This window comes from Limtongia smithiae (genome assembly GCF_038497785.1).
Source record: "Limtongia smithiae strain NRRL Y-17922 unplaced genomic scaffold V1518scaffold_4, whole genome shotgun sequence".
NCBI classification, from domain to species: domain Eukaryota; kingdom Fungi; phylum Ascomycota; class Lipomycetes; order Lipomycetales; family Lipomycetaceae; genus Limtongia; species Limtongia smithiae.
In genome coordinates this window covers 200,882-226,905 of record NW_027117625.1, presented here as the reverse complement: position 1 = coordinate 226,905, position 26,024 = coordinate 200,882, and the positions used below count along the sequence as shown (strand labels likewise).

The following is a 26,024-nucleotide window of genomic DNA, read 5'->3' as shown; positions in this document are numbered from 1 at the left end:
ACCAACTGCTTCTTCGACGTCGCCAGCTTCGCCATGTACAACCCCAACATAGACACTCCATGGCCTCTTCCAGCGGGCTGCCTCCCCGCCCGCCACGCCGGGATACGGGAGCCAGTGCGCCTTCGGACGCGCTCGACCGCGAGGACTACGACCCGGTGGCACAGCTCGCGCTCATCTACGCCGCGCCGTACTCGTACTCCGCCGCCGCCGACGTGCACGCTGACCTGTGCAGCCACCTCTCGCGGCTCGATGGCAAGATCGCTGCGCTGCAGGCCGCACAAGCTGCTGCCGCGCCGGCGGCTGCGCGCGTTGCGGATGCGCATAATGAGCTGGCGCAGATATTTGCGCACATCGATACCGTACGTGCACGTGCGGTCAAGGCGGAGGACACGATTACCGCCATGACGGCGGATATACGCAAACTCGACGACACCAAGCGGAATCTCACACTGTCCATGACGATGCTTAAGCGTCTGCAGATGCTGACCACTGCGTACGAGCAGCTTGTCGTGTTTGTGCGCAATCGCGACTACAAGGAGGCCGGGTCACTACTTCTCGCGGTCATCGAGCTCGTCGAGTACTTCAAATCATACCGCTCAATATCGCAAATCGCAACCCTCAGCCGCAATGTGGCCACCCTGCAGCACCAAATTGCAGACCAAGTCTCCGCCGACTTTGAAGCCGCGGTCGACGGTTCCAAGCCTGAGCTTTTTACGGAGCGCTCGACCGTAATGCAGGAAGCATGCGGCGTGCTCGACGCCCTCGGGGAGGTGTACCGCACGCGACAGGTGACCTGGTACTGCAACGTGCAGCTGCGCGAGTACCGCAACATCTTCCGCGGCAGCGAGGAGGCAGGGGGGTTGGACAACATATCCCGACGGTACTCGTATCTGCGACGTGTGCTGAAAACCCTGGATCCGCAGATCCGGCAGCTGTTTCTTCCCGAGTGGAACGTGGCTGAGGCTCTGTGTCGTCAGTTTTGCGAGATCACGAGGGACGATTACAAGCTCTACCTTGCGCAGAAGAATAAAGCGCTCAATATGGATTTACTCCTCCGCGCTGTGGACGAAACCATGGAGTTCGAGCAGTACCTCGAACGCATGTTCTCCCGGTCTTCCTCCTCCCCAGCCTCCTCCCGCACATCCACCGACAGCGCGCTAAGCGATCGCGGCGCTGCGCCATCCACCTTTGTCTTTGGCCGTGCCATCTCTGAAGCATTCGAGCCATACCTCGGTTTATGGGTGGAGTCCCAGGATCGCAAGCTCTCTGCTCTGCTCACGCAGTACGCGAACCAGATGCTGCTCCCTCCTAGCACGAACGACGACGAGGCCCCGCCACTCGTCATGCAGTCCTCGGTCGACCTCTTCTTGTTCTATCGCCAAGTGCTTTCCCAATCCGCCAAGATCTCGACTGGCTCACAACTCCTCGAGCTCTCGCATGTGTTTTCGAAGTATCTCCAACAATATGCCGATCGCGTGCTCACCCCGCACATCCCCGAGAAAGTCGCCGCCACCCCCGACGTTCGCGTCACATGCCTCGTCATGGCGACAGCAAACTATTGTCACACGACAACCGAACAACTCGAACAACGCATCACCGACGTCATCGACGACGAATTCAAAACACAAATCGCGTTCGATCGCGAAAAGGACGCGTTCCTTGCTGTTGCCTCCGCGGCCGTGCAGGCGCTTGTCCGCAAGGTTGATGCGGACTGCCGTCCCGCGTGGCGTGAGATGGTAAACACCAACTGGGGTAAGATCGACGCTGTCGGCGACCAGAGCGCGTACGTGGGTTTACTTGTCACCGCGCTCAACGCCAACGCGCGCGATGTGATTGCGCACTCGGCAAAGGACATGTTTGTGCGCTCCTTCTGCGACCGCGTCGTCGAGGCCACCGTCACGACCTTCCTCTCGAATCTGTCTAGGTGCAGGCCATTGTCTGAGATCTGCTCGGAGCAGTTACTGCTCGACTGCTACGTGCTCAAAAAGTGCCTCACAGGCCTGCCCGTGCTGGCTGCTACGGTGCCAGACGCGCAGCCCTCCGCGTCCTACGTCAACCTCGTCAACCGAGTCGTTGGCAGGCTCGAGCAGGTCCTCAAAGCGGTCCTTACAAGCCAGACTGCAGATCTCCCCGATAACCTCAAGGCGTACCTGCCTACCACAAACATCGTCACCCGCGCGTTCCACCCCGACAAGTTCAGATGGCCCGGTGGCGGCGGAACGCCTGCCACAACCACCTCAACAAGCTGACATGTATCTCATAAGAAAAGTCTTTTAATTATAATACAAACACAAACTACTTTTAGTCAAACAGACCGAAGCCCATGTCGTCGTCAGACTCATCTGCAGCCTCAGGCTCCTCCTCAGCGGCGGGTGCGGCAGTCTCCTCAGCGGCAGCGGCTGCGACAGGGACCTCGGAAGCATAGGCGTCGGGGTTGGCGATTCTGTCCTTGATGGCAGCCGCGGCGTCAAAGGTATAGTCGCTCGCGATGGACACAGCAAGCACCTTCTTGTAGTTGTTGATGAGAAGGTGAATGACGGCCGGAAGGGTCGGGTAACCGATGGCAAGCGAAATTGCGGTGATAGTCGCAATCGCGCTGGTGAAACTCTTGATGAGGGTGTCCTCCTCGATGTCAAGAATATCGGGGGTGAACACTTGGCCCTGGTCGTAGACCTGAACGACCGACATGCCGTAGGTGAAGGGGGAGATGTTGAGCATGTTCAGGAGGGTGGCCTCGGAAGCACCGACCCTGTTACCGGCGGACACGACCTGGATGTCAGACGTGATCTCAATGGTACCACGAGCGATCTTGGTGGGGACACCAAGAGCCTGGAAGAACGAGGTCTTGCCGGGCTCCATGCCGGTGTTACCGGCAGGGACCCACACGTCCTTGGGCGCAACCGCACCAGCACGAGCAGGGGCAGCAACCTTGTTAGAAACGATCTTCTCGCGAATGTCCTTGAGGTCCGCGTTGGTGAAGACGAAGCCAATGTTGCCCTTAACGTGGGGGAGCAGGCGCTCGAACTCGGGGAAGTCGGCGATGAAGCCACGCAGCGCACGGCGAACCATGGTGTTCTTGCCCATTAGCACAACGCCCTCGCCGCGGAGAGCGCGACGGATCTCGTGCATCTGCTGGGAAGACACATTGTCGACGCCGACAATGAAGATGCTCTGATACTCCTCGAGCAGCTCGCGGAGCTTGACAAAGTATTCGGCTTTCTTTTCACGAGTGCCTCCCATTTCGACTCTAGTTGGAAGATAGGATATTTAAAGGCGCTAAACACGTTAGCGGGAGCAGCACACGGTGGACAAACTGCACCTACCTCGGGGCGTGGTGTTAGTGATAGTGAACGTTCACTGCGCAGAGCAGTCTAGCGAAGCGAAGCTGCGGCGCGGCGGCGGTGCGCGAACAAAAAACGCAGTCACGAAAACCCTAGATTAGGACTATTCCCCTAGGGTCAAGCCGCATTTCACACGTGAGTATCACGTGACTGACAGGCTTGCCAGCAGCTTTGCTCGAATCGCGTGGAACGCGGCAGAAAAGAAGCTTGCGTTCACCTCAATTTATCTGCGGCGCTCGCGAATAAGCCCTTGAAAACCCAACTCCCGCCCCATCACTCCTTCTCCAGCCCATAGAACCTACACCTCAAATGGTCAAGGAATCGAAGCTCTACGACATCCTTGGTACGTGCTTGTGCTTTTGTTGCTGCGTGTGGCTTGCGCTGACTCCTGTGTGTAGGCGTCGCGCCTGAGGCCAGCGACGCGCAGATCAAGAAGGCGTATCGGTATGCACTTGAACACTTTCGTTCCGACATCTCCACAGCAACTAATCTTCCTTCCAGCGTGAGCGCACTAAAGTATCACCCCGACAAGAACCAGCACAATCCCGAGGCCGCAGAGAAGTTCAAAGATGTTTCCCATGCGTACGTTGTCCCCATTCCCCCCTCTAGTGTGTACTCACTCACTCACTCGCCACCAGCTACGATATCCTCTCAGATCCTCAGAAGCGCGAGGTCTACGACCGCTACGGCGAGGAGGGCCTCTCAGGCGGTGGCGGTCCTGACATGGGCAACATGGGCGCCGAGGCGCTGTTCTCACAATTCTTCGGCGGCGGCGGCGGCGGCATGTTTGGCGGCGGCGGCCGGCCAAGCGGGCCCCGCAAGAGCAGAGACATCGTCCACGCGCTGAAGGTTACGCTCGAGGACCTCTATAAGGGCAAGGTCTCAAAGCTCGCGCTTACCAGAAGTAGTATCTGCCAGGCCTGCAACGGCGTGGGCGGCAAGGATGGCTCCGTCAAGAAGTGCTCCACCTGTAACGGCACCGGCAGTGTTACCTTCCAACGTTCCATGGGCCACATCATCCAACAATTCCAGACCGTCTGCAACGACTGCAAGGGTGAGGGCGAAGTCATCAAAGATAAGGACAGGTGCAAGGCTTGTGCTGGCAAGAAGACTATCACCGAGAAGAAGATCCTCGAGGTCCACGTCGACAGAGGTATGGCCAATGGCCAGAAGATCGTGTTTGCCGGCGAGGGCGACCGAGGTCCAGACATCGTCCCAGGTGATGTCGTCTTTGTCGTTGACGAGCAGCCCCATGCCCGGTTCCAGCGCAAGAAGAACGACCTCTTCTTCAAGGCCAAGATCGACCTGCTGACCGCCATCGCCGGCGGTAGCTTTGGCATTCAGCAACTCGACGGCGAGTGGCTCAAGGTCGACATTCTCCCCGGTGAAGTCATCCACCCCGGCCAGGTCAAAGTCCTCCCCGGCCGTGGCATGCCCGTCTACCGACTAAACAGCTTCGGCAACCTCTTCATCGACTTCGAGGTCGAATTTCCGACCGACAACTTCGCGCTTCCTGAGCAGCTCGTCCTACTAGAGCAAGTCCTACCCCCGCGACCCGTCCTCAATATCCCTGACAAAGCCAATGCCGAAGAGGTCGTCCTCCAGGACGTCGACCCCTCTATGCGGCAACAGTCCCGCGAGGAGGACTATGACGAAGACGACGACCAGGGCGGAGAGCGCGCCCAGTGCACGAGTCAGTAAAGAACGAACCTGGGGCGACCTTTGGATTTGCATGTTGTGGTTTTCCTGATTTCCTCCTGTTATGTATATGGTAAAACGAGTGCTTTGTAACTATGTAGTCTATTATTTCCGACGCGTCTTGTTCAGCTGCAATGTCTTTTGGGCTTTAGAGAGAGTAGTACTTATTGCAACTATTCATATAACCCATTCTAAGCGTCAAGTGGCTTTGCCATCAGCATGAACAAGCTTCAGGCCCCATTCGCAGTCCTCCGCCATCGCCGCGACAGCGCCGTCCTGGAGCTTCGTCATTTCCATTTGTTCAATGTTGTCGGCCATAAATTTGCGATACTTTACGTATAAGTTCTTATTCATGTTCACCTTTCGAACACCGTTTGAAATCACACTCTCGATCAGAGGAACAAAGATCGGGTTTGTGCCGTGCAGAACAAGACGTACTGACGGCGGGCTCAATTCCTTGATTTTTGCGACTCTAGAGTTGTGTTAGTCAATCAAGATGGAATTTATACAAGGTTGGAAAACATACCTGTCTAACTGCCAGTACTTTTCTGGACCGCCAGGAGGATACGGACCGTGTACATTTCCAAAGGAGGGAGCCAAGAAATGTACTCCTGTCCGCGCGACAAAATCCGCCGCCAGCTCGGGCTCGGTATACAGAGCCTCCATGTCAACTGTAGGCAAGCCATCCTCACCGCCTTGGATTCTTCCCATCTCCGCCTCAATAGTAATCCCCTTAGTCGTCGCAATATCGACAATCTTCTTTACAAACTTGACGTTCTCTTCGGGATCTTGACTCGACGCGTCCACCATGATCGAGTCAAACGGCAGTTCCAGCGCGATGTAAATATCTGCTTCCTCGATGCAGTGGTCCAAGTGCAGTGCAATGGGGACTTTGGCGCTATGTGCGGCATCAGCAGCGTAGCGCACGAAAGCTTCGCCTTGTGTGTGGATGGACCACGGAAAGATTTCAATGATCGCCGGTGCCTTCAAATTCTCCGCCGCCTTAATGGCTCCCATGATTGCATCTTGATTGTAACTAGTCCAAAAAGTCAGGATACAGACGTACGAACATATCATTCAATCATAGCTATCGCAAGTACCAATTGAACGCAGGCACAGCGTACCCGCCCGCCTCTGCATCGTTCAGGATCTTCCAAGTAAGATTCGACTGTGGAAAGAAAGCCATTGTGTTGATATGTACGACTAAGTACTGCCCGGATCCGCTTCGCGATCAGATATACGCTGTTGTCCGCTAACCCGGGACTTTGGGTGCACGTGCGCATGCGGAGCAGTAGCGTGTAGCCACGCCGGATAACAGACCCCGGCTAGGCGTACAAGATCGGAAAACGCTCAGGGGCTAACCGCCAACAAGCATCACAACATCGCCATATTTTGCCGCATCGGTGCCTGCCCTTGCAGCTGTAGTATAACACTTTTGGCGCGCTCCCGCCATCGATTACCGACGGTGGGTGCTTGAACTCCCTTGCGAGTCCTTTTGATGTTCCTTGACTGCAGCAATGAAGCGGGCTTAAGTGGAAACTTGTTTATCCTGCATACAAGGATCGCTGATCAACTCCAGGGCATTTATTCCACAGCTCGACTGTTGCCCCCAGTATTCCTCGCCTACGAGGCGCTCGTTCTAACTTCACTTAAATGCGGCTGCAGCTGATGAATCGGTTTGAATTTATGACATATAAGATTGCAGACTGACCACGCTATACTGAATTGTCGAATTTATATCCGCTATCATGCTACAGCACAACTCCACCAACCAATGACTAATGACCAAGTCTATCTATAACATCTGATAATCCCTCTCCTTGTTCTGCGACCATCAGTGTTAAGAAATCGATGAACAAACCTTGCCTCTAGAGAAGTGCGGAAAAGATCGTGTCTGATCCGAGAATACCTTCGATCGCCATTTCAATGTACCTAACAACAAACTATAGCCTCCAAGTCTCATTAGTTTTACCAAACTTTAAAGCCTGATAGTCTATGCCTGGTGCCGCTGTAATGTCTTGTGTGCTGCGCTCTTCTTTGTCTATTGCTTCGACTAATCAACGTGACGCATATCGGATATGTGGGTTCGGCAGATAACAGTATCGTACCAACTGTTAGGAACTGGATGCTCATTGTCCAATATTCGTGATGTCATCTCTTGACTATGAGTACGTCGAACAGCAAGACCCGAGCGCGTAATCGTCCAATGGAGCACCACTTCGCTCACAAGCCCGACCGAAGCTGGTGCGAACAGAACCCTACCCACCTTGCGACAACATTCTGTTGGGAAGACGAGAGCATGCTCGGAGACTGATGGATGATTGAGATCAGGCTGCTATGTGTCCAAGACGGAATACAGAGCTATGCGGCTGCGCAAAGTCGTGGTAGTTCGTGCTGATTTCTGAGAGTCGCCTAGGCCGAATCTAGCGATACCGAAGCAATAAAAGACTCCGCGCACCATTTGTTAGCTCCACCCAGCAATGAACTAGTCAACCGGGTTAGATACTGCTAAAATCACGGAAGAAAATATATATCTGACCTGCATCTGGTTATCTCTCTCTGATGACTGGTCCATGCTACATGCCGTATACTTGTGCCGCACGGACTTTGGAGAATCGCGTAGCAGATGCCTCGCCAGTCATCGCTAAGACGAATATCTCTCTCGCAGATCACAAGATGAGTAGTAGACCGAGCGCTGAGATGGACATGGCAATACCACGAAGGTCGACTACATACTTCTACAGGCTTACCAGCTCAGGCGATGCCGGTATACACGACGATCAATTGCCCTCGCAAAGATATCCGGATGAGCGGAAGAAAGCGCGACCAAAGATCAGTAGATGGTTGAGGTAGAGGGAAGTCGAGAGTGGAAGACATGGTGGCAGAGAGAGACAGGAGGAAGAGGGGCGGCCGGCCGAAGATGCGCAATTTGGAGACGGGAAATCGGTATTTGGGAGAGCAGGTAATAAGCGACAGACAAAGCAGCAAACTGGCGAGATTGGAAAATGGTAAACAAGTGCCGGCTTCAGAGGACGTGCCTGCATGTGAACACGTGTCGGGCCGCAGCACAGCATTCTCAAACGCCAAAGGCATACAACATGCAATGACTAGCGTTTGATCATGTACAGTCAAATCATAATCGACGCGTATTCATTACAGTGACGTGCCACCGAATTCAGACGACGAGCAGCACGTACATACTATCTCTATGCCATTAGTGCGGCCGTCAGAATAAACGCGCTCGAAGCGCACTTACACGATAGGTTATACATAGCAAATATAGAAATGGGCATGGCTTGAAGTTTTTAAGCCATTAGACGTATGTATCCAAGCCAGGCGAACTACAGATCGGCCATCAATGGTTGTAGTTGAACGTTGCCGTAAATATTCAAGAGTTAGTCGGTTTCTTCTACTTCTACACACTACACGAGAATCAACTACTTGATTCTAAGATTGTGTTATGACTCTTGGGTGTTTAGTTGTACTTGTCCGTAGTGGCAGTGTAGGTATGGCAGGCTTGGAGTAGGAGGATTGGGGTGAACATGAGACAAGATTCAGAAAACTTCTAAAAGGGACAAATATATTCCGTGATTGGGAATTTTTTTGAGAATTTATCTGCCGTTTAGGCATTAGAGTTAGCCAGTATAGTCATGGAGCGCGAATTTATGTCAGGAAGGGCCATACCAAGGAGAAAGCACTGTTTCCCGTCCGATCAACACACGTTAAGCTCCTTTGGGCCTACTTAGTACTGCGGTGGGAGACCACGCTGGAATCGTAGGTGCTCTTCTTTTTACTCTTATTTTACTCTTTTATTTTGCTCTTTTTTTTAGCTTCATCAGCAAAACGCTGCTAACGCTGTAGCCAGTCTCTATTGACAATAAAATCGCTAGTGAACTTGAGCCAAGGGGGTGTGTGACTTCTTGGATTTGAAGGCGCGACGTCGCAATGAAGGATTGGGAGAGTAGGAATGCGGCGTGCTTCCCACGCCTACCAGGCAGCACAGAGAACACCAAGTATATTTTAGGCCCCAGTGCCGCTTATTAGTGAATTCGCCTTCTAAGATGGTTAACTGCTTGCTAGTAATAATGCAGCAAGCATAGAGAGCAAAGAAAGTCTGGGAAGCGTCGCGGTGTTTGCGGTGAAGTTGGCTTGTGAATATAGATTATTCAACCCACTGAACACCGTGTCCGTCGCGGCCGTATCAAGATGTCCGTCGGCATCGAGCGGTAATCACCAATTCGGCTAGCTGGCCTATTCAGCGTGATTATTCGTGCACAAACTTTTGTGATTCTGCTTTCAAATGGCGTCGGGCCGAGAGTTTTCTGGCGAAGCCGAGTTCTACCATCGCCAGCGCATGCTCCAACGCGTCGGATCGTGATTAGTAGAGGCTCACACGCTGCTACCGTGAACATGTGTTGCGGAGATATATAAAGCTATCGCTGAGACGGCTCTTTCTGGCGTCATAGTAACCTCCGCCTTCACAGCATCTCAGATTGGAACTTCCATCTCCATAGCACTCAACATGTCCGCCACAAAGGTCTTCGTCGTCACCGGTGCGAATAAGGGTAAGATCGCATTGTTGGCCCTCACTCGTTTGAGCTGGTATCTTATTCTCTTTAAGGTATCGGTCTCGCAGTTGTCAAGAAGCTCGCGGCCAAGGGTGACGTGATTGCTACTGTCCGCAGTGTGAGTAAGGCCGCCGCTCTCACTGCCATATCCAACGTCAAGCTCGTTCAGCTTGAGGCCGAGTCCGAGGAGTCAATCGCCAGTGCTGCTTCTGAGATCGCAAAGCTCGCGCCCACTGGCATAGACCTTCTGTGGAACAACATCGGCGTGTACAACATTTCCGGGTCCAAGTACGCGATCGACGATATCAAGCTAGACACCTTGAACCGCGAAATTACGATTAATGCTGTCGCACCGATCTTATTGACGACAAAGCTGCTGCCGTTACTGGCAAAGCGGGAGACGAAGAAGGTCGTGTTTGTTACCTCTCTGCTCGGATCCATTACCGCGATGGGAACAGCTCTGGCGGACTTTGTCCGTGCCTACGAGATTGGGTACTCATACTCCGCATCAAAGACAACTTTAAATGCTCTCATCAACGTACGTTCGGACTACTTGCTTCTGAAGTTACTATTGCATTGCTAACATATGACTTAGTTCTTGAACATTCAACATAAGCCCGAGGGCTTCACATTCATTCCGATACATCCTGGTCTTGTGGAGACCGACATGACTGCACAGGAAGAGCTGTCCCTCGCAGCGTCGGTGCCGAAGCTTTCTCCGGACGCGAGTGCAGAGGGTATGATCAGCGTAGTCGAAAATGTCACGTCGGAGGATAAGCTTGTGATTCGTGATTATGCCGGAGAGGAGTTTCCGTGGTAGTCTTTAGTCTTTATTGATAGCTGTCGCAGACGAGCTGGATGTTGTAATGAGTTCATAAGAATAAATGACGAGCTCATGAGTTGATCATCAGACACTCTTGCGCTAGCTGATGTGCTTGATATTTATTTTTGCACCCACCCATGCCCGACTTTATCTTTGGCAGTGCAAAAAAGCAGAGCATGCGATCAGTTTGGTGAGAAGATGTTGAATTAGTCGTCATCTTCTTTCGGATAATAGTTCGGAGGTTGCTCGGCATCATAAGGCGGAAGGTCAACTTGCGTGGCGTTAATCTTAAACACGAATCCTTGGACGCCGGGTCGTGGTGCAATGCATCGTTCATAATTTTCTTCTGTTGTGGTGCCAATAATAGAGATCTCTTCGTTAAGAAAGGTTTGCCGAAGTAAGTAAGCGATGGCCCAGCTACCAGGACCGAGATAGTTGTGGATATCCCGGATCACCAGAACATAACGAGCGTCCGTGTCCACTTGGATCTGCTTCAGCTCGTTGAGTATACCCCGAAATCTGTCGTACACCTGCCTCTGGGTTGTAATTCCGCTGTCAAAGCGACTCTGAACAAGTGTGACGAAGCGGCATTTGGAGTTCGCATGAACGACGCTACAATGCATCGCGGTACTCGAGATCACGTCGTTGAGGAAGCTCTTGTCAAATCCGACATAGCAGATGTTGCCGCCGCGGCACGCTGTCAGCGCAGTCTTGCACCTGTACACGGGCTCCATGTCCCAAGTAGCAATGCGGAGTGCTGGATACTCGGGGACGACGTACCTCCAGCAGAAACGGTACTTGGCTGGGGAACCCGCAAGGCGAATCTCCAAGGCGGTAAACTTGTTCCTCACGAACTCACAGAACTTGTTTCGGCGGCGGAATTCCGGAGTGCAAGGAAATACCTGAAATAGCGAGAGGAACATCTTGAGTGGTAGAGATCGACCGTGAAAGTATCTATGGGACAGTCTGGCAGGTTGTGGGAAAAGCGATAGCGGAAAAGTAGGATCGGGGAAATGGCGGTCTTATAGACTACTGAACCAGCGATATAGTAACTTCCATCACAATGCAAGCTTCGAGATTTTACGGTTGCCGACACATATATCGCCAGTCCCAGCTAGCTAGACCCATTGTCGGCCTCCAACGACGCAACATAGACGAGCAAACGGTACAGCAACGCACGACGCCTGCTGTCCGCATATTCCATAAAGCTTCATGTAGACGGCGGTAATGCGAATGATTCAGTAAACAAGATCGTTGACCGCTGTAGACAGAGAAGCCGTCCTGGTAGTTGTGCACGACCTTGATCAGAGCGGTGGAACTTGCTATCTACAACTCCCTTAGCACTGTCAACCAGAGCTCTGACGTCATGGAAACGCACGTGCATTATTGCTCTGTGGCTTAGGGTTAATAAGTATTCACCTCGATATATGTCAATCGGTCAAGAAAAGTTAGAATGAGAACGACCGACTTTATTTAATGGCACACAAGGTCACGGTCAGTAGAAATCCGGGGAGACGGCCGATTAATAGCACTCGATTGCATGTACTTGCGGAACTAATTTTAAATATTCGATAGTAAGAACAAAACATTGCCACTGGCTGTCTTCCATGCACTCCGTGCGGAGTTTAATGCAGTAAGTTGTTTGTTCTAACGCAGTTATTGTCATTCTGCATTTTTACTAAAGAATTTCTCTTGAAAATGAGATGAAGTCTGACTCTTGAAAAAGTTCCAGATATCCAAACATGACGATTCTCTCTCAAGATTTGAGCTACCATAGAATTACAGCCAGTTAATGCCAAACAGTCGGTCCAAATGTCTGATTAACTGGCGGGATGAAGAGCTTTCCGACCTTCTTGCCATCAACACCAGCGCTCGAAACTGATGTTCCCCACCACACAACACTGGTCTTAGTAACTTGCACAGATACGAAAATCAGAATAGCCGATAGGGCGACGCCAGCTGCAAGCGCCGCGGTGAGAACGTAGTTATACTTTGTCCACCATGCCAAATATCTGTTTTTTATGTAGTGCATGAATAGCCACGAGAACTGGATGCCAGGAGTAAAGTAGGCCAAGTTGTAGCTGTTGGAGAATAACATCATGCCAGAGAGGAAGAGAATTGGATTGAAGTGCTTGAGCTGCTTGTAAAAATACTTCCGGAGGTAGAAGAGCGGCGGGCCAACCAGAGTTCCGATCAAAAATGCCCACTTCAAAATTGGATAGAGCGTCGAGAACGTCCGCTTAGGGCCCACGACGCCCCAGACAAGTGTAGCAGTAAAAAGTGCGTTAGCAAACGGGCACACGAATCTATTCGGTTCAGTTGTGCTGCAAAGTTCAGGGAATGAGTCCATGGCGGCGTAAATTGCAGCAATCGTCATGAACACCTGAATGACCACAGCGATCATCTGACATCTGAACATGGCTCTTGGAGGTATCTTTGCATAGTGAGCCAGCTTCTGATCTCCAATAAAACTCTCGGCTTGCGTGTCGACATTGTAACCGTAAACGCGGCAAACCATGTTTGAAATGGCGTGCTCGGGGACCATATAACCACCGACAATAATGCCAATGTCGTTGAGAGTCATCTGATAGCCAGTAACAGAGAAAATAATCGCGTTGGGAATCATCATGATGATGCAGATAATGATAATAATGACAGGCGCCCAGAAAGGCGTATGAGTCGGCCAAGCCTGGCAAGACACAATGCCAAACACAATAGAGATAACCAAAACAATAAAGTACCACAGGTCTGGCACCTCAGGATATTTTGCCATATGTCGCGAAATAGGATCACTAGTTAACTCATAAGCACTCATTGCGCGGTTCTTGATTCCTTGGTAAAACCCATTAAATGCGTCACGAATCTGAGGCCATTCTTGCATGCCAACATAGATAAATGAAAGAGGAATCAGAGCAAATTCCGCGCCATAAAACAAAAGGTAACCGATTGAGATAAAGGGCGGGGAGTAGGCCTCATATGCTTCATGATTCAGAGATAAATCGGAATTCACAATTCGAGAAGCATTATAACTCTTTCCGGTATTATCCCACGTAGTATTGGAGTTGACGGGAATATATCCAGTCCACTTGTAGTTTTTCCAGAGGAGAATAATCATGATCAGGCCCCCGGCGACCATGCCACTATATCTGTTCAGCTGTGCAAAGAATGGGATTGCTAACGCGCTTGAGTAATTAATAACAGCCCAGTCGAAAGTCGTCCACGGATTGAATCCCAGCCCGAGACCAGAACCAGTAACAATTGCAAGTTTCACATTTGTGGGAGCAATCCATGTCATCCAGTTAAACGTACTTAGTGCTGTGAAACAGTATCCAGGTAACCAGTAGTACAGAAACATCAAGCCCCCAGTAATCCAAAACAGCTTGTATTTTGAAATAGACCAGCCGTTAATCGATCGCTTGGACTCCTTCAAAGTCAGTGTTCGGGTAAGAACCAATGTTGGCAAGAGAGATGGCCATACAGCTTTGATAGGATATACAACCCATCGTCTCAGCAACCCGCCTAGTCCAAACCCAAAAAATTGAGTGGAAAAATTCAGCAAAAATGAAAATCCGAATGATACCCAGTTTTGATCGAAAAATCGCTCCAGCTTCATTACCAAAATGTAGCTCATCAAATTCGACGATCCAGCTCCAACATTAACCATGAGAGTAGCCAACATCTGCTCCTTGAACGTCCATGGTCCTGGATTAAGACTATGCCGGACACCTTTGTACGTAAAACCGACATCCGGCAGAAACTTCTCGCAGAACTTTCCGCATGGATAGATCAAAACTTGAATAGCCGTAGAATTGAGCTTGAGCGCAGGCTGGCGGAAGGAAAACAGTTCATTAATAAACGCGCCAACAGCAACCCATACGCAGCCAATAAAATAAGAGCGGAATGTCTCCACGACCATATCAGGATAATCAATTGGATCGCAGACAGCACGCACCTCAGGATATGGAGAGTGGAACTTGATCAGCGTAGCCTCGAGCAGTACATCGAGAATATAATCCTCATGGTCCAATCCTGAATTTTCTTCTCCCTCCAGAAGTAGATGGATCTTGTTCATCGTGTCATGAGGAAAATTTGAATCGTCCTTGTGATATTCAGCGGCTTCGGTCAACACTTGAATGGCCTCTTCCAGACCCAACGTAGTCATCATATCAAGGAGATACTCGCTGCTAGGACTGTCGACAATATCTTCCATATGCTTGTTTGCGCCAGCCGCCAAACGACTGCGAGCCTTGGCGCGCAAGTCAGGGATATCGGCGAGGCCATTGACTGTAATGAGAGTCCCGTCCTTGTCGTATGAAAGTGGGTATATCTCCTTAGACACTACCTCTTCACTCTCCTCGGCCGACAGCTCAACCTCGGACTTTTCGGCGTCAGACTTCATGGTCGATTGCTGTCGTGATGTTAGAATGCTTTCACTGATCATAGAAGAGAATACGCACCGTTGACCGCTTCTAGTAACGACTAATCGAGATATACGCGCTGAACAGCAGGCCGTTATGTGCAGCAGACGATGTGAAGTGAACCGTGCCAGGAGGGTTTTGAGCAGGCTATCTATAACATCGATTCCGAGGTGTCAGAGGAAGTGAGTGCGCCCGGTGGCTGACAAGCTAACTCCTCTCCACCATGTGGCGTCTTATCGGTCTCCAGTATCTCATTAAACCAATCGCGTCATTTAGGACTTGCCGGCCCTTCAGAATCAAGAATGTCAAGCTGATACGGAACTGACAGCCGTCTAAATTGGTACCCTTTGACTTCTCTGCGGTGTGTCAGATCTGAACCGTCCATGATTCACGAGATATCCTAGTTACGGCAGATCAAACTCCAAGTCTCCGACAAAGTTATACCCGCAGCTTATGGTTCGGCGCTTTGAGAGGAGTGAGGTTTGTGTAGAAATCGGCATGGCGTCTGCCGGATTTCAAGAAGTGCATCTGCGGATGTCCCCAATGTGTGCACCGGAACTTTAGCTACTCATCGAAAACTTCCCTTCTATGACTAGTGCACAGCAGTAGCCGTGCTGTAGGGTGAAATCTGTCGGTCCCACAGCTGATCGCGGAACGGGGTCAGCAGAAAACTAAACTGTCGGGAGTCCCTGAATGGTGGAATTTGCCGGACGCTTCTTCCGAACGACATATCAGTCTTGGCGTCTAGCGCTGTCAGTACATCCACCATCTTGCGCTGCTATGACTATATCTTTCAGTACAAATATAATGGCTCTGTTAATACGTTTGAAAAGTAGTGCAGGTGGATAAAACTGTTTCGAAATTTGATTGACGACAGCCAATAGAGAACAACTGTTCCATGAAGAACAGGTAACTACAGGGGAGACTACAAGGGATAAGAACGCTTTCATAATTCTAGTGCTTAAGAGAGCAAATACATTTATCATTGTCTCGGCACAGCTCTGAATATCTTGATGAGCTCGACTCCGGCCAATGACCACTGCTGCCTTAGTTCTCTGCCAAAGCCAAGCCAAGCCAGCCAACTCAAATAAATTCATATCAACTTCGATGCAACAGTACGGCTGATGCAGGCTGACTACTGTCGTTCGTTTACGCCAGGTGGTGGACCAGTCTTCTAAAATTATGAATCCCGCCCGACATACCCACTATATGGTGGCTACGAGCGGTAGTTGTACGGCTTTAGAGCTGAAAGCACGGCTGCACATATGATGAAGATTCCGAAACGATGGGCACTCGGTACGCCATAAAGCTCTCCGGAGTAGCTAATATCATCAAGTGCACTTGCACTTAGTATGCTGTAATATGAAATACTGCACTACGAGAAATCATGACAAGAATTCTCTGTATATCAAAGGACGTCGATTTGAGCGCCTGATTGCGCAGTTATAGCAGAAGGCGCAGATGGAGCATCGCACCGTGTTTTATTAAGGAGCGCGATAAGAGTTGGCCCGTTCATCACAGCAGAGATGAGCTGTAAAGTCGTTCGAAACCGTTATGTGAACTCAGTTCCGGGCAGTCTAGGACTCCATTGAATATATACATAACACGAGCCAGCCAGTTGCTCAAACGACTCCTTGCTTAGTTGAGGGTTGACTATTGACCGCAAATCAGAACTGATGATCACAGAGACGAACATTTGTGTTGCTGAGGCAGAGAGACCTGCGCATGTCATCGGGTATCTGGATATTACAGGCATAGTTCTGACACGCCTGGATTGACTCAAGATAAACTATTACTCACTGCTCAGTCGGCATGAGTCAAGCAAGCAGAGTGTACAGTCAACCAGACGCATTCAAACTTATGACCTGTATGGTCGTCCAGGTCGGTGTGCCGTTCGGAGCATCCGCTGAGCGTATAGTTACGGCTTCTGACCGTAACTGCAAGATCTGGCTAACTTTGCTTTGGACTAGCTACATAAAAGTTGGATAGTGCGCGTGTTAGCAAAGCACGCGGCTTAATAGTTATCAGCACGGCCAATTCTTATTCATTCACTATCACAACACGCTCGATTGAACAAGCACTTCGGATTTCGGAATGGATGGGCTTGCAGCAGCTATCAGCGAGTTGAGTATTCCGTAAGCGCGTGTATTTGTGAGATGTACTACGACAAGTAACCTTGAAGCTGTGCAGTATATGGCGCGCTATCAGCGTTCGGCAAGATAATTAAGATTTAAGCATGAATATCGACGCATCCCTGAAAATGGTCTGTGGTTATCTTTAAATTTAGACTCTCAGACGAACCATCGGAAAATCCGCGACGTCCGTTGCCAGGGAAAAAAACGACCCCTGGCCGGCCACCGATCAGGCAGCAGCAGATTGGAGGCCTAAGTACTCTGGTAGAACGCCGACCTACACAATGCTGACAAGCCCATACGCAATCTGATATGCAACATCTGAGCATTCTGCTGCCGCATTGCCTTGGAAAATGATAACGATTCAGTAGCTCCACTCCGGAGTTCTGACCAGCAAGAAATACTGCTCAAGATCAGCCAAGAGATTTCAAGTGGGCTGCGGCCAACGGCAAATCCGTAGTCGCGGGAAGTAAGTATGAAATGACGAGCTTCGGCGTGACTTGCTCAGCTCGATTCCATTCTTGGCCTGCACTGTACGCAAAACCTTCGCTGTGCGCGAAGGCTGCAGGAACTTCGTAGTCCGCAAATACCTCTAGTTAACAGCACCGCAAGGCATTTGTTCACACATGAAGTCGATCTAAATCGACTGAAACGATTTGCAACAAGTGCCCAATCAGGACATAAGAATTAGCTCCAAGCTACTTCGCAGTATAACTAAGTTGTAATTGTTCTTAGTGAGTCGGTACCTTGAATGTGTCATTGTCAGAAGAACTTAATGAGTTCGTTTATTGAGCATCGCTGGTTAAAGGAACCTTAAAAATTAGTGGGAGAGTCCATAACTGTCTTCATCATTCAGAGGGAGGACGTTAGTCAGTGACTACCTAGATAAACTACGCCACTTACGTGTGCACTAGCAAGCACCAGGGAACAACTTTTGGAGCACACAACTTTTACTAAGCAGCTTTGATGGAATCGCCTTACTAGATCATATATCCGTTGTAGTTCAGGCTTAGATTCGTACCTCTGAGTGCGCTTTCTTTCTGCATCAGCGGCTGATGACGTCACGTCTACCCAATACTTCTATCAGCTTCAACTCGCGCTTGGACTCACTCACGACGACAGAGCATCGATATTACAAGAAGGAGTTGCCACGGAAAGGAATTAGGTCCATAAACTCAACATTGATGACGATTATAGGCGCTTCGACGTCATCGCGCGAGCCCAGAAATTCCGCTGCTGCAATCTCTTAGCCAGCTGCCATGTCTTCTAACAACCAGCCTCGACGAGACGGAGGAATGCGGCCGGGCTGTCTTCGGGTCGCCAGAAGTTGATATCTACTTGTTAGGGCGCAGTAATCAGTGCCATCCGTGGTGCTCTCTTCGTGCTTGTGATGGACTCTTTGTACATTCTAATACCGCCTGTGCTCACATTTCTACTGCTAAACGGTTTGTTGCAGGATGCCGTCATGAATGGATGACAGAACAGTGTATTCGCGAAAGGCGTCGCACTCCTCCAGCTGAAGGGTATGGAGCGTGTTGCCGCAGTTGTGGCCCTGTCAAGGAAGGAGTTGGACACTGCTAGTAAATATAGTCAAAAGTCACTACGTAAATCATTCTCAGAAATCCAGTAGTGAGGATATTTGTAGTTATTAGTGACCAAGGTCGCCAAAACTAGCACATTGAAGCGGTCCGGCAATTAAGTTAGTCAACGAAATAGTGATCATCCATCTCAAATTAGTGAGACGACGGCTAGTACAGCGCGGAAGCGTAGGTAGTGACATCTAAACTAACGATCCTTGTTAGTGATCAGTTCGGTGGCTAGTGCGGTACACCGGTGTAGGCAGGAATCTCAGTGAACTAGTGATATAAGTTACGGATTGCCGTTGGTAGAGTAGAGTTCCGAGCACAGCGGATAGCGCCGTGAATATCACCAACAGGGAACAGGCAGACATCGTACATCACGCTTCAGCGTGAGTGCAGTCGCATCTACAAATATCATGCTAACGATGTTCCAAAGCTTTTATCACAGCGTCAACCTTCGAGTAACCATTGCCTATTCAGCCGGGTGGAGAGCAACGACTGTGATGTCCTCGTGAATGGCCTGCAACTTCTCACGAGTGAGCGGCGAGGAATGATCGTCCAAAGCATGAACTGAGAATTCAGAGCATGACGGCTGACAACCGAATTCGGAGGAGTCACATTAACACTGTCGGAAAGGGCGCAAGCTTCGCAAATATCATCAACGGCAAGCATGGCACGAAGCTGACGACAAGAGTACCACGCAGCTAAAGCATCAAGAAGTGATTTGATTGCAGGAGCCTCAGTGATAGATGCAAGACCTTCATCGCGGAAAGGAACGTTAACACCGGTGTTCGTAGAGCAGTTTCAGGTAAAGGTGTAAACACGAGTACTGGTGTCGGCGTCGAACACTTCATCATGCTCGAGCAATATCACCAGATTATCAGGAGCTTTCTCGTCGAGAGTGTCGCCTTCCTAGAGCTGAAGCCAGCAAGCGGCTTCTCAGAGATATTTCTGGTCATACCCAAAGACACTTTGCAAAAGCGGCATGTCATGAAACTAGATCCCGACTTCTAGAGCCTGGGTCATGCGCCCGGTGGGAGTGGCGGGAAGTGAGAAACTCTCAAGCAAAGTGAACAGAAGACGAACGTGCAAACAAATAGCGTCGCCACCCAGAGGCTGAGCATTGATAGCGGTCTTCCAGGCTGCAATGCGTCTCGTCTCTCTTTCGGCAGTAGTCCTGACGAGAATGCGGAATCCGTCAGGTTGAAGCAACTTGCGCAGAGTGAGCTCGAGCACTTTCTCCACAATAGTGAAAATTCCCAAGGCGAACTCAGGAACAGGGAAGCTAAGCGTGCGAGTGGCCGTGAGCCACACATGCCGACGAGCCTCGCGAATGCTTGTGATAACTAATGACTGCCCGAAAGGGGAAGGAGGAGCAGAAGCGACTTGCTTGCAACCGCTAACGTGAGTGAACATGTCCGGCTTGACAATGTATAAAACTGTTATGAATTGTATATTTCACGGTGCCGTTCCGCAATGATTTAAGCGCCAGGACGCATAACGGAGTATGTATGTAGTGGATCGGACGAAGAGACGAATCGTCGCACGGCCGCAGCTGTGCTGTGGATCGATGTCATTGAACGAGTTTCTGATTATCCGTACGGCCATCGTGACCATCAGCAGTTTGCCCGGCCTTCTGCCATCGACGTCCCAGGGCAATCTGTTCCTCAGCGGGCGCCAGAAGATCGATGACAGGTCGGCGAATAAGGCACAACACGTGAATATATCAAGCTTGACTCCTGACTCCTGAGGCCAGTGCTGCTTGTGATGCGCCCTAAACCTCCCTATCTCCAGGTCCAGGACCATCCGACCGGTCAGTGCACGCATATAATGGGGTTGCAGATGTGCGTAAGGTTGACTAGCCATCAGGAGTTCAGGAGTCAGGACTGTCGTGACTCCCTAGTTATCGTGGCTCCTAGGGATCAGCCGTCAGTTACCGAGGGACCAGAGACGGCGCCTGAACAAATCAAGCAGGGGTTGCAAGCCGCAACTGCATGCGACAGACTGCTTCTTGTACGGTGTTTTCGACTCGAGAGTGCGATCTGCGCTGAGCTGTCGTTTCACGATCCACAAGCCAGTTCTCATGGCCCGAGACTGCCATGCGACCTGTGAAGTCTAAGATTTGGAACGGCTACGCCGCGAGATGACTGGCCAGATGCTCGGCTGCCCGCTGCGCGCCGAGAGATGCGTTGACGCGATGCGACGCCCGCCAAGGCAGCCACAGGCGAGTACGGCAACGGGCAGCCGCAGAGTTGTACTGACACGGCTGGAGCGGAGGACGAGCTCGCTGTGCGTGAACAGTGAACGGTGCGACGCGCCGCCGCGTTATGGACTTACTTTACGGAAGGGCTCCACAACGCTCACAGAACCGGGTCGGCCAGCGACGGTCAGGCGTCTCGGGCCCCAAAACAAGAACAGCGATCGCGAACAGGTTTATCGCGCACGCCGCGATGTTTGGCGGAACAGGGAGGACTGCAAGTCACAGAGTCACACAAGTCACAAGTCACAGCGGATGGGGCAAAGCGACTAACCAGATGCGAACCGCGCCAAGGCATTTTAGGGTCAGTGCGAGCACGGCAGGCACGCCCGCAACGCCATCGCCTTGGCGCTCATCTGCGGGCTGAGTCGAGCGCGCGGGCAAGTCCGTTGCGCACTTGGCAGGGGAGCGCCGCGATGGCGAGCTGCTGGCGACCGCGCGATGTCGCCGCAGTTGCGACGGACAGTGCCCGTGACGTGCGCTGGCGCGCTGGCGGCCAGCAACAGCGACGACCGCGCTCGTGTGCGGAGGGCAAATATAGCGCACTGGGTCAGAAGGAACAATGGCAGCAGCGCGCACTTGTTTTCTGGCCGGACGGCAGGAGGACCCGGCCGATGCCAGCCAAACCTTGCGCTTTGTTTACTGCGCCGTCGCCGTCGTCGTGGAACCTATCCTGGGGCACCGTTTCGCACCCGACTCACGAACAGACTTCATTTCTCAGATATGAGTGAGCTCGATAACGCCACTGCAGTCCTAGCGTTTGCGCTGCCCGTTCTGGGTCCCCATGTTGTGTCTGTCCTCCTGTCACGGCTCTTCTCGCTCTTCTTTTTGTCCTCTCTTGACACCTCCTGCCCGCCGACACACCCACAGAAATGTCGTTGAACTCTTCACAGTGGCTCGATACCGGCGACAATGCCTGGCAGCTCACCGCAGGCTCGCTTGTCGGGCTCCAAAGCATCCCCGGTCTCATGGTGCTCTACGCGGGCATCGTCAAGACCAAGTGGGCCATCAACTCCGCGTTCATGTGCTTCTACGCCTTTCCGTGCGTCTTGATCTGCTGGGTCATCTGGGGCTACAAGCTCGCCTTCGGGCATCAATGGGGTTCTGCGCCCTTCATCGGGGAGCCAGGGCCTGTCTTGACAATGGACCACCTGCTCAAGCAGACAGTGCTTGAGGCTGCCGACATCAGTACCGACTTCCCTCAGTCGACTATGATCTACTTCCAGTTTGTCTTCGCGGCGATCACACTCATCATTCTTGCTGGCGGCGTGCTCGGCCGCATGAGCTTCCGCGCGTGGATGCTCTTTGTGCCGCTCTGGCTTACCTTCTCTTACACCGTCGGCGCGTTCTCCATCTGGGGAGGTGGCTTCCTGTACGAGCGCGGCGTCATCGACTACTCCGGCGGCTATGTCATCCACGTCTCCGCCGGCACTGCTGGGTTTGTCACTGCCGCGTGGGTTGGCCCGCGTCATCCTAACGATCGCGCCGATTTCCGTCCCAACAATATCCTGCTGACCCTTGTCGGCGCTGGTATTCTGTGGACTGGCTGGAACGGCTTCAACGGCGGTGATCCATATGCCGCCAGTGCTGATGCTGGTGCGGCTGTCTTGAACACCAACATCACTACTTCCATGAGCTTGCTCACCTGGACCATTCTGGACTACTTGTACTACAAGAAGCCATCTGTCATTGGCGCCGTCAATGGTATGATCACTGGTCTTGTCGCCATTACTCCTGCCGCCGGTGTTGTTGCTGGCTGGGGTGCGATCGTCATTGGCCTGCTCTCCGGCTCGATCCCGTGGTTCAGCATGAACGTTCTCGGCAAGAAGTTCCGCTACTACCAGATCGTCGACGACACTCTCGGCGTGTTCCACACCCACACCGTCGCTGGCGTCGTGGGCGGCGTGTTCACCGGTGTGTTTGCTACCGCTGAGGGCTGCGCTGCATTCGGTCTCACCACCCCCGGTGGTGCCATCGACGGCCACTGGCGCCAGGTCTGGCTCCAGATCGTCGGCGCGCTGTTCATCATCGCTCTCAACATCGTCATGACATCAATCATCTGTGCGTTCATCAAGTACGTGTGCCGCATCCCGCTGCGCATGAGCGAGGACGAGCTTCTTCTTGGCGACGACGCCATCCACGGCGAGGCAGCGTACGCGCTGATCGACGAACAGCATATTCGATCGTTACTCTACGGCGACACGACGCCCATGCGGACTGATCTCGAGGCTGCGCCAGTCTTGCAGGCTGAGGATCCGGATTCCCAGGCGTCCGGCAGCGGCGAGAACAAGAAAGAAGAGTAATTGTCGTTTTGATTTAATGTTTAGTACGCCCCAATATGGAAGCGTTGGATTAATACCTAATAATTTGTTGTAATCTATCTGTCAATATACTTGTAATATCAGCAATAGCTCTCTAGAGTCTGTATACATTTACGTCCGCGTTCAATATAGTTCTTATTTTTTATTACGGCATAGCAAAGCACCTGTTCTATGTCCTTGCCTACCACCGGAAGCTCTCACAATGCAAATAAATCCCATGCGCCTTACCGCCCTTGTGCACGCCCAACGCATCACTCACAGACGCGACCGAATTACGCACGTCGCTCTCCATTTCTACCGGACCACACACAAACACGCCCGTCTCGCCGTGCGCGTTGCAGATCGTTGGCACGATGAAATCAGTCGCTTGGGCGATGCGGCCGACGTGAGTCGACATCCTACTTGAGAGGTGCTTGTTTTCGGGCGCCAATGAGTCCGCGTCGGATGAGACGCTTTCGATGGCCGTGGCGCCTTGCGTGACATACAAGTCGAAGGTGACGTCGATGTCGCTGCTTTGCAGGGTGAACATACTAGACGTGATGGCGTCCTGGACGGGTTTAGTCCACTCTTTGTTCTTGACGGACCATATTATCGATATCCGCCGCAGCGCGTTGACCTCGCCGCGGGATACACGAGCAGCGAGATCCGACAGCTGCGACAGCGCAAAGGTGATACCAGTACCACCAGAAATCAAAACCGCAGAATCAAATCCAGAAATATCCGACTGCGTGCCACCATACGGACCATCCAGAATCGCGGTGAACTTCTTGCCATCATATTTGAGTAGCTGCTTCGTGAAGCCCTTGCGAACTTGCACAAACAATGTGAGTTCCCCTGGGCTGGACTTGACGACAGTGAACGGGTGGGATTGCCAGAATCGAAGGCGAGGGAAGTTAAGGTAGACATGTTGGCCTGCGGAGTAGGTTTTGAATGTGGGCGCGGTGATGTTGAGTTCGACAACTTCGTCTCCTGGCAGCACAGTGATGTGGGCTGTGGCGAGAGTCCGGTTTTGCAAGATTGTAACGGCGACGCGGGCAACGCGATCAAAGAGCCATAGGCCGATGGGGAGGTACACATAGACTCTGTCGTTGAAGTTAGCATCAGTGTAGCAGCAGTACAGCTTGGAAATACACACCTTGAGTAGATGACAGGCAAATGAATAACAACGGCGACAATGAAACCGAAAAACACAATAACATGTTGAATGATGAATATCTCGTACGCCATATTCCTAAATGGAGCAAGCGTCGACACATTCATCCAAAACAACAACGCCCAGGCAGCGACACCCGTCGGCGGGCACGCGTCCGTGGTCCATTCCATACTCACGAGCCCGTATTCGTTCCACTGCACAGACTGGTATCCCCAATGCATGCACGCAAACAAAAACATAATCCTCGCAACCCAGCGGTGCAGAATTCGTAGTCGGTCGTAACTTAACCCGGTGGCGTAGCCGATTAGATTTTGCCGGCCGGCGAGGAGTACCACAAGCGGGAACTGCGCGATGGCGATCCAACCCGCGCGGATGCCCCGGGATTGTAGCTTTTGCGCCCCATCGATGAAAACGTTGAAGTACTCGAGACCCATGGTGAAGCATAGATACGTGATAAGGAGAATAATGGTGCCGGTAGCGGGAAACCAGACCTGCTTGAACGGTGGCAGTTGGGTATACGACAGCTCACGCCCGGCGGCAACGAAGCCTGCGATTATCCGGGAGAAGAAATTCGTCGGTCTAGCCACTGCGCATGCCGCCTTGCTAGCACTTCGCAGATGCGCAGCATCTTTCCGTCGCTGATACAGCGCGTATCGTCGCGAATAGTTGAAAACGCCAACGATAGCAATGAACACCACAACACCGTACCAATGCGCCCTCGTTATTTCCAAATCGTAAGATTGAAAATCATCGTCCGCCAAAATATCCTGCAGAAAGTCAAACGCCACAGTGTAATTATTCAAGTCCAAGCCGTCCGCCGAAAGTACACTGTCGTCCGACGAGCCCGAGTCTGTGTCCATAATCATCTAGCTGTTGTTTCAGTTGAATAATGCAATGCCAAGCTGTCGCAATAGTTGCCAAGTTGGCTAACAATGTTGGTGAGTCCTTTAGCGTCGTGGAGCTAGAAGGGCTGGACTCTCTTGGCGTCCACAGCGCAGTCTTTATAAGCTCGGCAGGACGTCTTTGTCCCCGGGGACTCGTCAACGCAGTCCTGGCACCATGTACGTCGTACTCGTCTTCTCAACTTCGCCCCAATCCCCCCCATCTGGTTGGTCCACGACACGCGCAAAATCTATTTTGCTCGTAATTTGCTCGTTTTTAAGTGCTCGAGCGCGGCTTCTCCACCACTGCCGAGACGGATTAACTCCGTGCGGCGGACAAGGGCTCGAGCGTTAGAGTCCCTGAACCGAGACTGAGACATGCGTATTCTGTCGAGGCGACTAGTCGGCCGCGCTAATCTGAATCTGATAAGCGCACTCCGGATATGCACTACATCATCGCCCCTAATCTCCGTATGCCACGCATTGTGCCGTCGTCCCCAGCCCCCGTGCGCGTACACGGTACGGCGTGCGCAGGGCTATAAGCTACTGCAGGGTCCTACGTCTCCACCAGAACCTTGCATCCGCCATTCCGCTTTGAGAGACTTCCCGCGCGGGGTACGGCTATCGAGCCGGAGCTGGTCTCTGGATCCTGTTCGACCGACCGCCGGTATGAGACAGAATGCAACAGAACCGGTCGCCTGGCTGTTTTGGAATTTCGCGGAGTTGAGTTTTGAAAGCTGCGCACTTTGTTTTCGGACAACCCATTGGCGAGCAATATCTGCGCTGTGGCAAGAGGAGTGCTTTTGAGCAAATTGGACTACAAGCATGTCGCCGATTTGAATACTGATCAAT

General features: G+C 51.8%; 10 protein-coding genes across 10 annotated transcripts; 4 read left to right on the top strand and 6 right to left on the bottom strand.

The window, feature by feature from the left end:
• Nucleotides 1-35: 35 nt before the first annotated feature.
• Nucleotides 36-2,298, top strand: V1518DRAFT_414472 (Vps53-like protein). Its single transcript, XM_066903583.1, has one exon. It carries the CDS (start codon nt 60-62, stop codon nt 2,247-2,249), a length of 2,190 nt encoding a protein of 729 aa, XP_066760115.1. The 5' UTR covers nt 36-59; the 3' UTR covers nt 2,250-2,298.
• V1518DRAFT_392543 (60S ribosomal protein uL10) lies at nt 2,254-3,436 on the bottom strand. Its single transcript, XM_066901775.1, has 2 exons — nt 3,324-3,436; nt 2,254-3,276 (listed from the first exon to the last, which is right to left on the bottom strand). Exon 2 carries the CDS (start codon nt 3,238-3,240, stop codon nt 2,302-2,304), a length of 939 nt encoding a protein of 312 aa, XP_066760114.1. The 5' UTR covers nt 3,241-3,276; nt 3,324-3,436; the 3' UTR covers nt 2,254-2,301.
• Nucleotides 3,437-3,568: 132 nt separating this feature from the next.
• On the top strand, nt 3,569-5,214 carry V1518DRAFT_414470 (uncharacterized protein). Its single transcript, XM_066903582.1, has 4 exons — nt 3,569-3,684; nt 3,740-3,785; nt 3,843-3,923; nt 3,980-5,214. Exons 1-4 carry the CDS (start codon nt 3,651-3,653, stop codon nt 5,040-5,042), a joined length of 1,224 nt encoding a protein of 407 aa, XP_066760113.1. The 5' UTR covers nt 3,569-3,650; the 3' UTR covers nt 5,043-5,214.
• Nucleotides 5,126-6,320, bottom strand: V1518DRAFT_414465 (ketose-bisphosphate aldolase). The gene is made up of 3 exons (XM_066903581.1): nt 6,140-6,320; nt 5,566-6,075; nt 5,126-5,511 (listed from the first exon to the last, which is right to left on the bottom strand). Exons 1-3 carry the CDS (start codon nt 6,223-6,225, stop codon nt 5,238-5,240), a joined length of 870 nt encoding a protein of 289 aa, XP_066760112.1. The 5' UTR covers nt 6,226-6,320; the 3' UTR covers nt 5,126-5,237.
• A 3,339-nt stretch (nt 6,321-9,659) lies between these two features.
• V1518DRAFT_449702 (uncharacterized protein) lies at nt 9,660-10,532 on the top strand (the record flags this gene model as incomplete). Its single annotated transcript, XM_066906502.1, has 2 exons — nt 9,660-10,145; nt 10,203-10,532. Coding segments are annotated over 2 exons (711 nt in total), but the record flags the coding sequence as incomplete, so codon positions are not given.
• On the bottom strand, nt 10,176-11,736 carry V1518DRAFT_414460 (uncharacterized protein). The gene has a single exon (XM_066903580.1). It carries the CDS (start codon nt 11,351-11,353, stop codon nt 10,637-10,639), a length of 717 nt encoding a protein of 238 aa, XP_066760110.1. The 5' UTR covers nt 11,354-11,736; the 3' UTR covers nt 10,176-10,636.
• A 407-nt stretch (nt 11,737-12,143) lies between these two features.
• Nucleotides 12,144-15,159, bottom strand: V1518DRAFT_224182 (OPT oligopeptide transporter protein-domain-containing protein). Its single transcript, XM_066900945.1, has 2 exons — nt 14,888-15,159; nt 12,144-14,838 (listed from the first exon to the last, which is right to left on the bottom strand). The coding sequence occupies exon 2, from the start codon at nt 14,827-14,829 to the stop codon at nt 12,220-12,222; it is 2,610 nt and encodes an 869-aa protein (XP_066760109.1). The 5' UTR covers nt 14,830-14,838; nt 14,888-15,159; the 3' UTR covers nt 12,144-12,219.
• Nucleotides 15,160-19,394: 4,235 nt separating this feature from the next.
• Nucleotides 19,395-20,339, bottom strand: V1518DRAFT_224174 (uncharacterized protein). Its single transcript, XM_066900944.1, has one exon. The coding sequence runs from the start codon at nt 19,974-19,976 to the stop codon at nt 19,557-19,559; it is 420 nt and encodes a 139-aa protein (XP_066760108.1). The 5' UTR covers nt 19,977-20,339; the 3' UTR covers nt 19,395-19,556.
• A 912-nt stretch (nt 20,340-21,251) lies between these two features.
• On the top strand, nt 21,252-23,283 carry V1518DRAFT_414455 (ammonium transporter AmtB-like domain-containing protein). The gene has a single exon (XM_066903579.1). It carries the CDS (start codon nt 21,690-21,692, stop codon nt 23,118-23,120), a length of 1,431 nt encoding a protein of 476 aa, XP_066760107.1. The 5' UTR covers nt 21,252-21,689; the 3' UTR covers nt 23,121-23,283.
• Nucleotides 23,177-25,410, bottom strand: V1518DRAFT_414454 (ferric reductase like transmembrane component-domain-containing protein). Its single transcript, XM_066903578.1, has 2 exons — nt 24,274-25,410; nt 23,177-24,220 (listed from the first exon to the last, which is right to left on the bottom strand). Exons 1-2 carry the CDS (start codon nt 25,155-25,157, stop codon nt 23,320-23,322), a joined length of 1,785 nt encoding a protein of 594 aa, XP_066760106.1. The 5' UTR covers nt 25,158-25,410; the 3' UTR covers nt 23,177-23,319.
• Nucleotides 25,411-26,024: the final 614 nt, after the last annotated feature.